General features: G+C 41.4%; 1 protein-coding gene across 1 annotated transcript in view; it reads right to left on the reverse strand.

The window, feature by feature from the left end:
- LOC128644300 (poly(A) polymerase alpha-B-like) overlaps positions 1-17351 on the reverse strand; it is a gene marked incomplete at its 3' end in the record, with an annotated part of 41201 nt that extends 23850 nt beyond the window's left edge. Inside the window, exons 1-2 of the mRNA XM_053696967.1 lie at positions 17086-17351; positions 16767-16909 (exon numbers count right to left, since the gene is read on the reverse strand). Coding sequence (XP_053552942.1) covers positions 16767-16909; positions 17086-17181 — 239 coding nt within the window. The remainder of the gene's footprint in view (positions 1-16766; positions 16910-17085) is intronic.
- Positions 17352-17552: the final 201 nt, after the last annotated feature.

Genomic DNA, 17552 nt, shown 5'->3' on the forward strand with positions numbered 1-17552 from the left:
AATTCCCTTCCTGTTTAGCGGAAGAGGGGATTCCCTTGAAATTTCGAAAGGAACGAAAATTACTCTGTCGCCCACTTTGTTTGAACGTTTTATCTTGAGGGAGGTGTCCCTTACCTCCCGTGATGTCAGAAACAATCTCCTTCAAGTCAGGCCTGAACAGGGTCTTTCCCTTGTAAGGAATAGCCAAAAGCTTAGATTTAGATGACATATCCTCAGACCAAGATTTTAACCATAAGGCAATGCGTGCTAAAATGGAAAATCCTGAACTCTTCGCCTCCAATTTGGTTATCTGAAAGGAAGAATCTGTAATAAAAGAAATAGCCAACTTAAGAGCCTTAATTCTATCTTGTATTTCTTCCAAAGAAGTCTCAGTCTTAAGAGACTCTGCTAAAGCATCAAACCAAAAAGCGGCAGCAGTCGTGACTAATACAGGCCGCCGGTTGCATTAGAAACCCCTGATGAACACAGATCTTTTTGAGGAGACCCTCCAACTTCTTATCCATAGGGTCTTTGAAAGCACAACTATCCTCAATAGGAAACATAATTTATGTAAGAACTTACCTGATAAATTCATTTCTTTCATATTAGCAAGAGTCCATGAGCTAGTGGCGTATGGGATATACATTCCTACCAGGAGGGGCAAAGTTTCCCAAACCTCAAAATGCCTATAAATACACCCCTCACCACACCCACAATTCAGTTTAACGAATAGCCAAGAAGTGGGGTGATAAAAAAAGTGCGAAAGCATATAAAATAAGGAATTGGAATAATTGTGCTTTATACAAAAATCATAACCACCACAAAAAAGGGTGGGCCTCATGGACTCTTGCTAATATGAAAGAAATGAATTTATCAGGTAAGTTCTTACATAAATTATGTTTTCTTTCATGTAATTAGCAAGAGTCCATGAGCTAGTTAATGAAAAACATAAGCAGAAGATTCAAACTGAAACCGCTGCCTGAAGTACTTTTCTACCAAAAACTGCTTCAGAAGAAGAAAATACATCAAAATGGTAGAATTTAGTAAAAGTATGCAAAGAGGACCAAGTTGCTGCTTTGCAAATCTGATCAATCGAAGCTTCATTCCTAAACGCCCAGGAAGTAGAAACTGACCTAGTAGAATGAGCTGTAATCCTTTGAGGCGGAGTTTTACCCGACTCAACATAGGCAAGATGAATTAAAGATTTCAACCAAGATGCCAAAGAAATGGCAGAAGCTTTCTGGCCTTTAGTAGAACCGGAAAAGATAACAAATAAACTAGAAGTCTTTCGGAAAGACTTAGTAGCTTCAACATAATATTTCGAAGCTCTAACAACATCCAAAGAATGTAACTATTTCTCCTTAGAATTCTTAGGATTAGGACATAATGAAGGAACCACAATTTCTCTACTAATGTTGTAGGAATTCACAACTTTAGGTAAAAATTCAAAAGAAGTTCGCAACACTGCCTTATCCTGATGAAAAATCAGAAAAGGAGACTCACAAGAAAGAGCAGATAATTCAGAAACTCTTCTGGCAGAAGAGATTGCCAAAAGGAACAAAACTTTCCAAGAAAGTAATTTAATGTCCAATGAATGCATAGGTTCAAACGGAGGAGCTTGAAGAGCCCCTAGAACCAAATTCAAACTCCAAGGAGGAGAAATTGACTTAATGACAGGTTTTATACGAACCAAAGCTTGTACAAAACAATGAATATCAGGAAGATTAGCAATCTTTCTGTGAAAAAGAACAGAAAGAGCAGAGATTTGTCCTTTCAAGGAACTTGCGGACAAACCTTTATCTAAACCATCCTGAAGAAACTGTAAAATTCTTGGAATTCTAAAAGAATGCCAAGAAAAATGATGAGAAAGACACCAAGAAATATAAGTCTTCCAGACTCTATAATATATCTCTCTGGATACAGATTTACTAGCCTGCAACATAGTATTAATCACAGAGTCAGAGAAACCTCTTTGACTAAGAATCAAGCGTTCAATCTCCATACCTTTAAATTTAAGGATTTGAGATCCTGATGGAAAAAAGGACCTTGCGACAGAAGGTCTGGTCGTAGCGGAAGAGTCCACGGATGGCAAGAGGCCATCCGGACAAGATCCGCATACCAAAACCTGTGAGGCCATGCCGGAGCTACCAGCAGAACAAACGAGCATTCCTTCAGAATCTTGGAGGTTACTCTTGGAAGAAGAACTAGAGGCGGAAAGATATAAGCAGGATGATACTTCCAAGGAAGTGATAATGCATCCACTGCTTCCGCCTGAGGATCCCGGGATCTGGACAGATACCTGGGAAGTTTCTTGTTTAGATGAGACGCCATCAGATCTATTTCTGGAAGCTCCCATATTTGAACAATCTGAAGAAATACCTCTGGGTGAAGAGACCATTCGCCCGGAAGCAACGTTTGGCGACTGAGATAATCCGCTTCCCAATTGTCTATACCTGGGATATGAACCGCAGAGATTAGACAGGAGCTGGATTCCGCCCAAACCAGAATTCGAGATACTTCTTTCATAGCCAGAGGACTGCGAGTCCCTCCTTGATGATTGATGTATGCCACAGTTGTGACATTGTCTGTCTGAAAACAAATGAACGATTCTCTCTTCAGAAGAGGCCAAGACTGAAGAGCTCTGAAAATTGCACGGAGTTCCAAAATATTGATCGGTAATCTCACCTCCTGAGATTCCCAAACTCCTTGTGCCGTCAGAGATCCCCACACAGCTCCCCAACCTGTGAGACTTGCATCTGTTGAAATTACAGTCCAGGTCGGAAGCACAAAAGAAGCCCCCTGAATTAAACGATGGTGATCTGTCCACCACGTTAGAGAGTGTCGTACAATCGGTTTTAAAGATATTAATTGAGATATCTTTGTGTAATCCCTGCACCATTGATTCAGCATACAGAGCTGAAGAGGTCGCATGTGAAAACGAGCAAAGGGGATCGCGTCCGATGCAGCAGTCATAAGACCTAGAATTTCCATGCATAAGGCTACCGAAGGGAATGATTGTGACTGAAGGTTTCGACAAGATGAAATCAATTTTAGACGTCTCTTGTCTGTTAAAGACAGAGTCATGGACACTGAATCTATCTGGAAACCCAGAAAAGTTACCCTTGTCTGAGGAATCAATGAACTTTTTGGTAAATTGATCCTCCAACCATGATCTTGAAGAAACAACACAAGTTGATTCGTATGAGATTCTGCTAAATGTAAAGACTGAGCAAGTACCAAGATATCGTCCAAATAAGGAAATACCACAATACCCTGTTCTCTGATTACAGACAGAAGGGCACCGAGAACCTTTGTAAAAATTCTTGGAGCTGTAGCTAGGCCAAACGGCAGAGCCACAAACTGGTAATGCTTGTCCAGAAAAGAGAATCTCAGGAACTGATAATGATCTGGATGAATCGGAATATGCAGATATGCATCCTGTAAATCTATTGTGGACATATAATGCCCTTGCTGAACAAAAGGCAAGATAGTCCTTACAGTTACCATTTTGAACGTTGGTATCCTTACATAACTATTCAATATTTTTAGATCCAGAACTGGTCTGAAGGAATTCTCCTTCTTTGGTACAATGAAGAGATTTGAATAAAACCCCATCCCCTGTTCCAGAACTGGAACTGGCATAATTACTCCAGCCAACTCTAGATCTGAAACACAATTCAGAAATGCTTGAGCTTTCACTGGATTTACTGGGACACGGGAAAGAAAAAATCTCTTTGCAGGAGGTCTCATCTTGAAACCAATTCTGTACCCTTCTGAAACAATGTTCTGAATCCAAAGATTGTGAACAGAATTGATCCAAATTTCTTTGAAAAAACGTAACCTGCGCCCTACCAGCTGAGCTGGAATGAGGGCCGCACCTTCATGTGGACTTAGAAGCAGGCTTTGCCTTTCTAGAAGGCTTGGATTTATTCCAGACTGGAGATGGTTTCCAAACTGAAACTGCTCCTGAGGATGAAGGATCAGGCTTTTGTTCTTTGTTGAAACGAAAGGAACGAAAACGATTATTAGCCCTGTTTTTACCCTTAGATTTTTTATCCTGTGGTAAAAAAAGTTCCTTTCTCACCAGTAACAGTTGAGATAATGGAATCCAACTGAGAACCAAATAATTTGTTACCCTGGAAAGAAATGGAAAGTAGAGTTGATTTAGAAGCCATATCAGCATTCCAAGTTTTAAGCCATAAAGCTCTTCTAGCTAAAATAGCTAGAGAAATAAACCTGACATCAACTCTGATAATATCAAAAATGGCATCACAGATAAAATTATTAGCATGCTGAAGAAGAATAATAAATATTATGAGAATCATGATCTGTTACTTGTTGTGCTAAAGTCTCCAACCAAAAAGTTGAAGCTGCAGCAACATCAGCCAAAGATATAGCAGGTCTAAGAAGATTACCTGAACACAGATAAGCTTTTCTTAGAAAGGATTCAATTTTCCTATCTAAAGGATCTTTAAACGAAGTACCATCTGACGTAGGAATAGTAGTACGTTTAGCAAGGGTAGAAATAGCCCCATCAACTTTAGGGATTTTGTCCCAAAATTCTAATCTGTCAGACGGCACAGGATATAATTGCTTAAAACGTTTAGAAGGAGTAAATGAATTACCCAATTTATCCCATTCTCTGGAAATTACTTCAGAAATAGCATTAGGAACAGGAAAAACTTCTGGAATAACCACAGGAGATTTAAACACCTTATCTAAACGTTTAGAATTAGTATCAAGAGGACCAGAATCCTCTATTTCTAAAGCAATTAGTACTTCTTTAAGTAAAGAACGAATAAATTCCATTTTAAATAAATATGAAGATTTATCAGCATCAATCTCTGAGACAAAATCCTCTGAACCAGAAGAGTCATCAGAATCAGAATGATGATGTTTATTTAAAAATTCATCTGTAGAGAGAGAAGTTTTAAAAGATTTTTTATGTTTACTAGAAGGAGAAATAACAGACATAGCCTTCTTAATGGATTCAGAAACAAAATCTCTTATGTTATCAGGAACATTCTGCACCTTAGATGTTGAGGGAACTGCAACAGGCAATGGTACATTACTAAAAGAAATATTATATTGCTTTAACAAGTTTGTCATGACAATTAATACAAACAACAGCCGGAGGAATAGCTACCAAAAGTTTACAGCAGATACACTTAGCTTTGGTAGTTCCAGCACTAGACAGCGATTTTCCTGAAGTAAAAAAAATGACGCCACAACCGGAACGCCGACATTTTTGGCGCAAAAGGACGTCAAAAAAATGACGCAACTTCCGGCGACACGTATGACGCCGGAAACAGAAAAGATTTTTTGCTCCAAAAAAGTCAGCGCCAAGAATGACGCAATAAAATGAAGCATTTTCAGCCCCCGCGAGCCTAACAGCCCACAGGGGGAAAAAAGTCAAATTTTTAAGGTAAGAAAAAATGATTGATTCAAACGCATTATCCCAAATATGAAACTGACTGTCTGAAAATAAGGAATGTTGAACATTCTGAGTCAAGGCAAATAAATGTTTGAATACATATATTTAGAACTTTATAAATAAAGTGCCCAACCATAGCTTAGAGTGTCACAGAAAATAAGATTTACTTACCCCAGGACACTCATCTACATGTTTGTAGAAAGCCAAACCAGTACTGAAACGAAAATCAGCAGAGGTAATGGTATATAAATAAGAGTATATCGTCGATCTGAAAAGGGAGGTAAGAGATGAATCTCTACGACCGATAACAGAGAACCTATGAAATAGACCCCGTAGAATGTTTGTAGAAAGCCAAACCAGTACTGAAACGAAAATCAGCAGAGGTAATGGTATATAAATAAGAGTATATCGTCGATCTGAAAAGGGAGGTAAGAGATGAATCTCTACGACCGATAACAGAGAACCTATGAAATAGACCCCGTAGAAGGAGATCACTGCATTCAAATAGGCAATACTCTCCTCACATCCCTCTGACATTCACTGCACGCTGAGAGGAAAACCGGGCTCCAACTTGCTGCGGAGCGCATATCAACGTAGAATCTAGCACAAACTTACTTCACCACCTCCATAGGAGGCAAAGTTTGTAAAACTGAATTGTGGGTGTGGTGAGGGGTGTATTTATAGGCATTTTGAGGTTTGGGAAACTTTGCCCCTCCTGGTAGGAATGTATATCCCATACGTCACTAGCTCATGGACTCTTGCTAATTACATGAAAGAAATAGTAGTACGTTTAGCCAGGGTGGAAATAGCTCCCTCGACCTTAGGGATCATCTGCCAAGAAACCCGAATGGTTTCAGCTATAGGGTACATTTTCTTGAAAATAGAAGTGGAGAATGGAATACCCAGTCTCTCCCATTTCTTAGCAATAATTTCCGAAGTTCTCTTAGGAACAGGGAAAACGTCAAAATAAGAAGGGACCTCTAAATATCTTTCCATCTTACTCAATTTTTCCGGAGGGACCACAATAGAATCACAGTCGTCCAGAGTCACCAAAACCTCCCGGAGTAACAGGCGGAGGTGTTCAAGCTTAAACCTGAAAGACATGTCCTAATCTGTCGGGGGCAATGTACTTCCTGAGTCAGAAAGTTCCTGAAAGAGTAGATGACATAACTGCAGCAATATCCTGCAGGGTGAATGCAGCAGACACAGTTTAAGAACAAGGCGTTGCCTGCGCGGGTGTTAACGGCTGTGACGCTTGGGGAGAAAGTTGCGGCATACTCTGAATCTCATCAGGCTGAGAAACATCCTTAGATATAGCTTTATTAAAGAATATCTGCTCTCTAAACTAATGCCCTCTTAGTGCATGAGGGACAAAAAGTAACTGGGTTCCACATTGGCATTCAAACACATGGAACAGATACTGGCATTAAGATCTTCCATGATAAAAAATGGTATTGGTCGTAGTATTTCTCCAACATTGGTGTGTCCGGTCCACGGCGTCATCCATAACTTGTGGGAATATCTCTTCCCCAACAGGAAATGGCAAAGAGTACAGCAAAAGCTGTCCATATAGTCCCTCCTAGGCTCCGCCCACCCCAGTCATTCTCTTTGCCGTTGCACAGGCTACATCTCCACGGAGAGAGTTAAGAGAGTGTTTAGTTGTAGTTTTTTGTTCTACTATCAAGAGTTTGTTATTTTAAAATAGTGCTGGTATGTACTATTCATTCTGAAACAGAAAAAGATGAAGAGTTCTGTTTGTGAGAGGAATATGATTTTAGCAGCAGTAACTAAAATCGATTGCTGTTTCCACATAGGACTGTTGAGATGAAATAACTTCAGTTGGGGGAAACAGTTAGACTTTTCTGCTTAAGGTATGACTAGCCATATTTCTAACAAGACTGTGAAATGCTGGAAGGCTTACATTTCCCCTCATGGGGACCGGTAAGCCATTTTCTTAGTCTCAAACAGAATAAAGGGCTTAATATGGGCTATAAAACTGGTCGACACTTTTATGGGCAAGATCGATTGCTTTATTTGGGCATTTTATACAGATTGAGGTTGAATTTCACACTTATAAACTTTGGGGAACGTTTTTTAACATCAGGCACTGGTTTAGACACCTTTTCAGTCAGGAAGGGCCTTCACTGTAGTAGGCTGAGCCTCATTTTCGCGCCATTACTGCGCAGTTACTTTTGAGAGCAAGACATGCAGCTGCATGTGTGTGGATCTGAAAGTAGTTGAAAAGGTTCCTAGAAGGCTTCATTTGGTATCGCATTCCCCCCTGGGTTTGGTAAAGTCGCAGCAAAGGCTGTAGCTGGGACTGTAGAGGGGTTAAATCTGTAACCGGCTCCGGTTTCTTCATTTTAAGGGTTAAAGCTCTGAAAATTTGGGTGCAATACTTTGAATGCTTTAAGACACTGTGGTGAAAATTTGGTAAAATTTGAACAATTACTTCATTGTTTTTCACATATTCAGTAATAAAGTGTGCCCTGTTTAAAATTTAAAGAGACAGTAACGGTTTTAATTAAAACGTTTTTTTGTACTTTTTTGACAAGTTTAAGCCTGTTTAACATGTCTGTACCTTCAGATAAGCTATGTTCTGTATGTATGGAAGCCAATGTGTCTCCCCCTTCCAAATTGTGTGATAATTGTGCCATAGCATCCAAACAAAGTAAGGACAGTACTGCCACAGATAGTAAGGTTGCCCAAGATGGTTCATCAGATGGAGAGTAAAGATAGTTCTACTTCATCTCACTCAGTGTCTACACCAGTTTTGCCCACGCAGGAGACGCCTAGTACTTCTAGCGCGCCAATGCTTGTTACTATGCAACAATTGGCGACAGTAATGGATAACTCCATAGCTAATTTTTTATCCAAAATGCCTGCATTTCAGAGAAAGCGCGATTGCTCTGTTTTAAACACTGTAGAGCAGGAGGGTGCTGATGATAATTGTTCTGTCATACCCTCACACCATTCTGAAGGGGCCATGAGGGAGATTTTGTCAGATGGGGAAATTTCAGATTCAGGTAGAATTTCTCAACAGGCAGAACCTGATGTTGTGACATTTAAATCTGAGCACCTCCGCGCACTGCTTAAGGAGGTGTTATCTACTCTGGATGATTGTGACAATCTGGTCATTCCAGAAAAATTGTGTAAGATGGACAAGTTCTTAGAGGTTCCGGTGCACCCCGACGCTTTTCCTATACCCAAGCGGGTGGCGGACATAGTGAACAAGGAGTGGGAGAAGCCCAGCATACCTTTTGTTCCCCCTCCTATATTTAAGAAATTATTTCCTATGGTCGACCCCAGAAAGGACTTATGGCAGACAGTCCCTAAGGTCGAGGGGGAAGTTTCTACACTAAACAAGCGCACTACTATTCCTATCAAGGATAATTGTGCTTTCAAAGAACCTATGGATAAAAAATTGTAGGGTTTGCTTAAAAAGATTCTTGTTCAGCAAGGTTACCTCCTACAACCTATTTCGTGCATTGTTCCTGTCACTACAGCAGCGTGGTTCTGGTTCGAGGAACTAGAAAAGTCGCTCAATAGAGAGACTCCGTATGAGGTGGTTATGGACAGAATACACGCACTTAAGTTAGCTAATTCCTTTATTTTAGATGCCGCTTTGCAGTTGGCTAGATTAGCGGCGAAAAATTCTGGGTTTGCAATTGTGGCACGCAGAGCGCTCTGGCTAAAGTCTTGGTCAGCGGATGTATCTTCCAAGACAAAATTGCTTAATATCCCATTCAAGGGTAAAACCCTTTTTGGACCAGAGTTGAAAGAGATTATCTCAGACATCACTGGGGGTAAGGGCCATGCCCTCCCACAAGATAGGCCTTTCAAGGCCAAGAATAAGTCTAATTTTCGTTCCTTTCGCAATTTCAGGAGCGGACCGGCCTCCAACTCTGCAGCCTCTAGACAAGAGGGTAATGCTTCGCAGACCAAACCAGCCTGGAAACCGATGCAAGGCTGGAACAAGGGTACACAGGCCAAGAAGCCTGCTGCTGCTACCAAAACAGCATGAAGGAGCAGCCCCCGATCCGGGACCGGATCTGGTAGGGGGCAGACTCTTTGCTCAGGCTTGGGCAAGAGATGTTCAGGATCCCTGGGCACTAGAAATAGTTTCTCAGGGTTATCTTCTGGAATTCAAGGAACTACCCCCAAGAGGAAGCTTCCACATGTCTCACTTATCTTTAAACCAAATAAAGAGACAGGCATTCTTACATTGTGTAGAAGACCTGTTAAAAATGGGAGTGATACACCCAGTTCCAATTGTGTAACAAGGACTGGGTTTTTACTCAAATCTGTTTGAAGTTCCCAAAAACGAGGGAACCTTCAGACCAATTCTAGATTTAAAGATTCTAAACAAATTTCTCAAAGTACCATCGTTCAAAATGGAAACTATCCGAACGATTTTACCCTCAATCCAGGAGGGTCAATTTATGACTACCGTGGATTTAAAGGATGCGTATCTACATATTCCTATCCACAAAGATCATCACCAGTTCCTAAGGTTCGCCTTTCTGGACAAACATTACCAGTTTGTGGCTCTCCCATTCGGGCTAGCCACTGCTCCAAGGATTTTCACAAAGGTACTCGGGGCCCTTCTAGCGGTTCTAAGACCAAGGGGCATTGCAGTGGCACCTTACTTGGACGACATTCTGATACAAGCGTCGTCTCTTTCAAAGGCAAAGGCTCACACAGACATCGTTCTGGCCTTTCTCAGATCTCACGGCTGGAAGGTGAACATAAAAAAAAGTTCCCTGTCTCCGTCGACAAGAGTCCCCTTCTTGGGGACAATAGATTCGTTAGAAATGAAGATTTTCCTGACAGATGTCAGAAAGTCAAAGCTTCTAAACGCTTGTCAAGTTCTTCACTCTGTTCCTCGACCTTCCATAGCTCAGTGCATGGAAGTAGTAGGATTGATGGTTGCAGCAATGGACATAGTTCCTTTTGCGCAAATTCATCTAAGACCATTACAACTGTGCAGTAAACAGTGGAATGGGGATTATACAGACTTGTCTCCAGTGATCCAAGTAGATCAGAAGACCAGAGACTCACTACGTTGGTGGCTAACCCAGGATCATCTGTCCCAGGGAATGAGCTTCCGCAGACCAGAGTGGGTCATCGTCACGACCGACGCCAGTCTAGAGGGCTGGGGCGCGGTCTGGGACTCCCTGAAGGCTCAGGGTCTATGGTCTCGGGAAGAATCTCTTCTCCCGATAAACATTCTGGAACCGAGAGCGATATTCAATACTCTCAAAGCTTGGCCTCAGCTAGCAAAGGCCAGATTCATAAGATTCCAATCAGACAACAGGACGACAGTTGCTTACATCAACCATCAGGGGGGAACAAGGAGTTCCCTGGCAATGAGGGAAGTGACCAAGATCATAAAATGGGCACGGAGGATCACTCCTGCCACCTATCTGCGATCCACATCCCAGGAGTGGAAAACTGGGAGGCGGATTATCTGAGTAGTCAGACATTCCATCCGGGGGAGTGGGAACTCCACCCGGAGATATTTGCCCAGTTGACACAATTATGGGGCATTCCAGACATGGATCTGATGGCGTCTCGTCAGAACTTCAAAGTTCCTTGCTACGGGTCCAGATCCAGGGATCCCAGGGCGACTCTAGTGGATGCATTAGTAGCGCCTTGGACCTTCAACCTAGCTTATGTTTTTCCACCGTTTCCTCTCATTCCCAGGCTGGTAGCCAGGATCAAACAGGAGAGGGCCTCGGCAATTTTGATAGCTCCTGCGTGGCCACGCAGGACTTGGTATGCAGATCTGGTGAATATGTCATCGGCTCCACCATGGAAGCTACCTTTGAGACAGGATCTTCTGGTACAGGGTCCATTCGAACATCCAAATCTAGTCTCTCTCCAGCTGACGGCTTGGAAATTGAACGCTTGATCTTATCTAAGCGTGGGTTTTCGGATTCTGTGATAGATACTCTGGTACAAGCCAGAAAACCTGTAACTAGAAAGATTTACCATAAAATATGGAAAAGATATATCTGTTGGTGTGAATCCAAGGGATTCTCATGGAGTAAGATTAAAATTCCTAGGATCCTTTCCTTCCTACAAGAGGGTTTGGAGAAGGGATTATCAGCGAGTTCTCTAAAGGGACAGATTTCTGCTTTATCTGTCATGTTACACAAACGTCTGGCAGCTGTGCCAGATGTTCAAGCTTTGGTCAGGATCAAGCCTGTTTACAGGCCGTTGACTCCTCCTTGGAGTTTAAATTTAGTTCTTTCAGTTCTCCAAGGGGTTCCGTTTGAACCTTTACATTCCATAGATATTAAGTTGTTATCTTGGAAAGTTTTGTTTTTAGTTGCTATTTCTTCTGCTAGAAGAGTTTCTGAGTTATCTGCTCTGCAGTGTACTCCGCCCTATCTGGTGTTCCATTCAGATAAGGTCGTTTTGCGTACAAAACCTGGTTTTCTTCCAAAAGTTGTTTCCAACAAGAACATTAACCAGGAAATAGTTGTGCCTTCTTTGTGTCCGAATCCAGTTTCAAAGAAGGAACGTTTGTTACACAATTTAGATGTAGTCCGTGCTTTAAAGTTTTATCTAAAAGCAACAAAGGATTTCAGACAAACATCTTCTCTGTGTCGTCTATTCTGGTAAAAGGAGAGGTCAAAAAGCTACTGCTACCTCTTTCCTTTTGGCTGAAAAGCATCATCCGATTGGCTTATGAGACTGCCGGACGGCAGCCTCCTGAAAGAGTCACAGCTCACTCTACTAGGGCTGTGGCTTCCACATGGGCCTTCAAGAACGAGGCTTCTGTTGATCAGATATGTAAGGCAGCGACTTGGTCTTCCCTGCACACTTTTGCCAAATTCTACAAATTTGATACTTTTGCTTCTTCGGAGGCTATCTTTGGGAGAAAGGTTTTGCAAGCCGTGGTGCCTTCCGTTTAGGTAACCTGATTGGCTCCCTCCCTTCATCCGTGTCCTAAAGCTTTGGTATTGGTTCCCACAAGTTATGGATGACGCTGTGGACCGGACACACCAATGTTGGAGAAAACAGAATTTATGCTTACCTGATAAATTACTTTCTCCAACGGTGTGTCCGGTCCACGGCCCGCCCTGGTTTTTTAATCAGGTTTGATATATTTATTTCTTAACTACAGTCACCACGGCACCCTATAGTTTCTCCTGTTTTTTCTCCTGTCCGTCGGTCGAATGACTGGGGTGGGCGGAGCCTAGGAGGGACTATATGGACAGCTTTTGCTGTACTCTTTGCCATTTCCTGTTGAGGAAGAGATATTCCCACAAGTTATGGATAACGCCATGGACCGGACACACCGTTGGAGAAAGTAATTTATCAGGTAAGCATAAATTCTGTTTTCAATTATGTAATGCACTTAACACATACAGAATTTGAAAATATCCAACATAGGACCACTTGTAAAAAAAAACAAAACAAAAAAACTATTCTCTAAAATAAAAACGAAAATATTTTATTGCCCAGCACTCTGTACAAAAATTTTGAACAGAAAAAACCGTGTCTTACATATGCCAAATAAGTTATCTAAATGGGATAAGTAACTGCACACTTGGAAAATAAAAAGCACCTCGCCACAGCTCTGCTGCGGCACCTACCTGCTCCCTATGACATGGTGACGTCAACCCGACCAGCAGAGTGCCTAAGACCGCCAGTGTTTCTCTACCAACCACTCTGTCTAGGCAAACACCGGAGCCAAAAGCACACTGTCCGACTCCCAGGAACACACTGCGCGGCTTCTTCCAGCGCACGAACGAAAGGCCACGCCCAGCATCGTGGGCGTATCCATTCGAAACTCCTGGGCGGCTCAGTACTCTGTGTAAAAACAAAATGGAGCTGCCGGGACAGATTCCACACCTAACTCAGTGGCATAGAAATAAAAATAAGCCAGTCCCCTCTGAAAACAAACTCCCGGTCTGCTGCTATTGATAACCTCGCCGGGACTAAGAATTCTAGAGCAGTGCACCCCGGAGTATAATACTCCAAGGCAGATCCCCAGCGTCAGCCCAAGTGTAAAGAGGGTTAAAAACGGTGTACACCGTCACAAATAAAACCCCATATAAACATTATGTCAGTTCCAAATTAGACCAAATAATGAGGGGAGCCCTTCAGTACTGTGTGTAATAGAACACAGACATGTTAACGTAAGCCAAGTTTACAGAAGAAAAACAAAGTCTTTTCTGAGTTACTGAGTGTCACAGAAAATAAGGGACTGCACATACCTCAATGCTGAGTAACAGCATGACTTGTCCCACACTGCAAGAAGTCCTTCTCCTCCAGGATATCTGTGGGTACAAACTGGGTCTTAGATAATATCTGCTAAGACCATATTCAGCAGGGCAGCACACAGTATGGGAGGCACAGAGAGCGTAAAATCATCCCAGTTCCCAGTGCCTTAATGCCACCTGTAGCTCTACTCTAGAGGCTGACAAGGAATACGGCTACACCCTATAGTAAAATAGCACACTTTGGTACCATTTTAAAAATAATAAACTCTTGATGGAAGAATCTAAACTAACACCTCACTTTACCTCTTCCTATCACTAACACAGGCAAAGGGAATGACTGGAGTGGGAGGGAAGGGAGGAGCTATATATACAGCTCTGCTGTGGTGCTCTTTGCCTCCTCCTGCTGACCAGGAGGCGATATCCCATAAGGATGAAATCTGTGGACTCATCGTATCTTGTAAAAGAAAATAAACTCAGCACTTACCTCAGATCTGCCAGGCAGCGCACTAGGTTTGAGATGTCTTCCTCACATGGACCTGTGGAAAAAGATATAAAGACCGAGTAATCTTACTCAGGCTCTCAGTATTAGGGCAGCATTAACTATATGGGAGGCACAGTGAAAGATTGTATCCCCACAAGTTCCCATTGCTTGAAAGCTACCTCTGCTCTACTGAAGAGACCGATATGGACTACGGCTACACCCTAGGACAAAGAACAATCTTGCACTGCTGAAAAATAAAATCTTGCTTGAAGAATCTTCTTTCCAACACCTAACTTCCTTGCTCTAACATAGGCAAAGAGAATGACTGGGGTTGGAGGGAAGGGAAGTGATATTTAACAGCTTTGCTGTGGTGCTCTTTGCCGCCTCCTGCTGGGCAGGAGTGATATTCCCAAAAGTAATTAGATGATCCATGGACTCACCGTGTCATTAGAAAGAAATCAAGCCTCTGCAGGATTGCAGGAAGTAGCCACACTGACATTCCCTCACGCACCGCAAAGGCTCAGCAGTCCCACATGTGGAGCAGCCCTCACACAGCTAAAACGTTTGCACGTTAACCCCATGCCTTCCAAAAAAGCTGCAGTGTATTGCACAGAAATACATTGCTGCAATCTTTGTTAGCTATAGAATGGGGGTTAAAAGGCAAGCAGTGAAGCCACCATAATCAGATATGCACTGTGAGGCACGCAGATATGAGTGGAAACTGACTTGCAGTTAGTTGTAAAGGAATTTCATAGCGTGCAAAGAGTAACGCTTCAGCTCTATGCTCTGCATCTGTAGGACCCAATCTTTCTGCAGACAGGCTGCATTTTCTGCGATGACATCACAGATTGTCCTATGTTCTGCCTTGGGGTCCATCACTAAATTTTTTGCACATGTGCAGCAACTCTCCTTCACATACCTGCAGTGGCACCAAATATTATTATAGGAAGGCGCATGGAATGCATTTAGTGTCCCTTTAAATATTTTTTGGTGCTAAAAAGTTGAAGTTAGAGAATTACTTTGACATTGAAACTAATATGATAAATTATTGGTTGACCTGCAAGTTTGTTTTTTCTCAAAAGCTTTAAATGACATCCTTAGATATTACAAAAGAAAAACAAAAATGACCAATTTCTATGTAGGTTACAAGATACTCAGACCCTGCTACCTTCTACACGGATAACACAGATCAGTGCAGAGCTAATTTGCATATAGCCTTAGAGATGTCAGACCAGGTAACTTTACTTTAAAGGACCTAAAAACACTAAGGCAAATCTAAACTTATTTTACTATGCACAAACATTTTAGATTTGTATTTATTTTGCTCCCTTTTCTTTCAATATAAACTATAAAAACTAATTTATTTCAGTTCTGAGAATTGCAAGTGCACGACTTTAGACCCCTGGCACCAATTTGTCCCTAATAGACCTCAGCAGGAGGATCAGATAAGGAACTTCAAAATAGGGACTGCCCTAAACAGTTTGACATGAATTCTTTAAAAAAAAAAAAAATAGTTTTTAATGCGGCAAACAAGGTGGTGAACGCATTACAAAACATTTCATATTCTTCAAGTATATATTAACCCCTTAACGACCAGCGACGTACCCCATATGGTCTAATAGCGTGGTTGTGCAGCTCACGCTATTATACCCAGACAATCCCTTAACAACCAGCGAAAAGGGGTTAAAGAGACAGGAAAGCCCCAAATTTTATTTCATGATTTGGATAGAGCATACAAATTTCAAACAACTTTCCGATTTACTTATATTATCAAATGTGCTTCATTCTCTTGTTATCCTTTGTTGAAGGAACAGCATTGCGCTACTGGTAGGTAGATGAACACGTCTAGTTAGCCAATCACAAGAGACAAATGTGTGCAGGCACCAATCAGAAGCTAGCTCCCACTAGTATAGGATATGTGTGTATTCTTTTTCAACAGCGGATACCAAGCAAGAGCATATTTGAAAATAGAAGTGACTTTAGTGTCTTAAAATTACATGCTCTATATGAATAATGCAAGTATAATTCTGACTTTCCTATCCCTTTAATGCAAGACAGCAGAACAACCTTGTAAGAGTATTTGCAAGGTGTTTAAAAATAACTGTTCCGGGTAAACAAATATTTGCTAGGTATCAGTTTAAAGGGATATAAAGCCAAAAAATTATTTTGCGATTCAGACAGAGCATGCAAATTTTTTTTATTTTTTTTAACTTCTATCAAATTTATTTTGTTCACGTTATTCTTTTATGTTGAAGAGAAGGTAGGTGCCTGGAGAAACACATGGCAGGAAATTGTTATCCATTTTCAAGAGCAGTAGATGGCAGCACTATTTAATATATGGCAACAGTTTTGCAAGAAAGTTATCCATTTTTAGGAGCACTAGATGGCAGAACTTTCTTGTACAACTGCTGCGATATAGTGTGCAAGACATGTATATGCGCCTTGGCTTACTTCTCTGCTTTACAAGATACCAAAAGAACAAATACATGTTGATAAAAGTAAATTAGTAAGTTGTTTAAAATTGCATGCTCTATCTGAATCATGAAAGAAAAGAACGTTTCATGTCCCTTTAATGTAGGTAGATCAGCTGCAAGACTATGCATAAATTACTAATATATAGTAAAGTTCTCCTTACCCCTGTGACAAACCAGAAGAATTCAAAGGGCTGGTCTTAGATGTATTAGTGGGAGAAGGCACAGACATGCTGTTGTCACTGTCCATCGATAAGTCAAGGCTGCTGTCATGCAGCGATACCAATTTAACACCTTCAACTGAATGCTGAAAACAGAAAGGTATTAAACAAAAAATCTACACAATATACAACTTACTATTACAATAAACCAGATAACATTTTTACTATTAAATTTTAATAATTTGCTTACTTATTAGTAAGTTAAAAAAACATTGTCGGCAACATGATTTTTTTTTATAGGATTTCAGAAAAATTAGTTTACCCTTTTCTTCTTTGGGAGTACATGATGAGGAAGTAGTTGGTGCAGTTGTTTTCGCTTGACGTGCATTGCCGCAATTTTCATGTCCATTTCAAACATCTTGCTATTTATTGCCTGTCGGTAAACTTCGGAAACAAAAAGTGAAAAACAAATTATGCTTATCTGATAATTTAATTTCCATTGAGGGGAGGAGAGTCAATTGCTTCATTCATTACTGTTGAGAATTAAGAACCTGGCCACCAGGAGGAGGCAAAGACACCCCAGCCAAAGGCTCAAATACCTCCCCCACTTCCCTCATCCCCCCCAGTCATTCTGCCGAGGGAACAAGGAACAGTAGAAGAATCAGGGTATAAATGGTGCCAGAAGGTTAATTAAATTTAGGTCCGCCCACCGGAGATACGGGCAGGAGCCGTGGACTCTCCTCCCCTCGATGGAAATAAAATGTTCAAGTAAGCATAATTTATGGTTTT

This window comes from Bombina bombina, unplaced genomic scaffold, assembly GCF_027579735.1.
Source record: "Bombina bombina isolate aBomBom1 unplaced genomic scaffold, aBomBom1.pri scaffold_1212, whole genome shotgun sequence".
In the NCBI taxonomy this organism is placed as follows: Eukaryota; Metazoa; Chordata; class Amphibia; order Anura; family Bombinatoridae; genus Bombina; species Bombina bombina.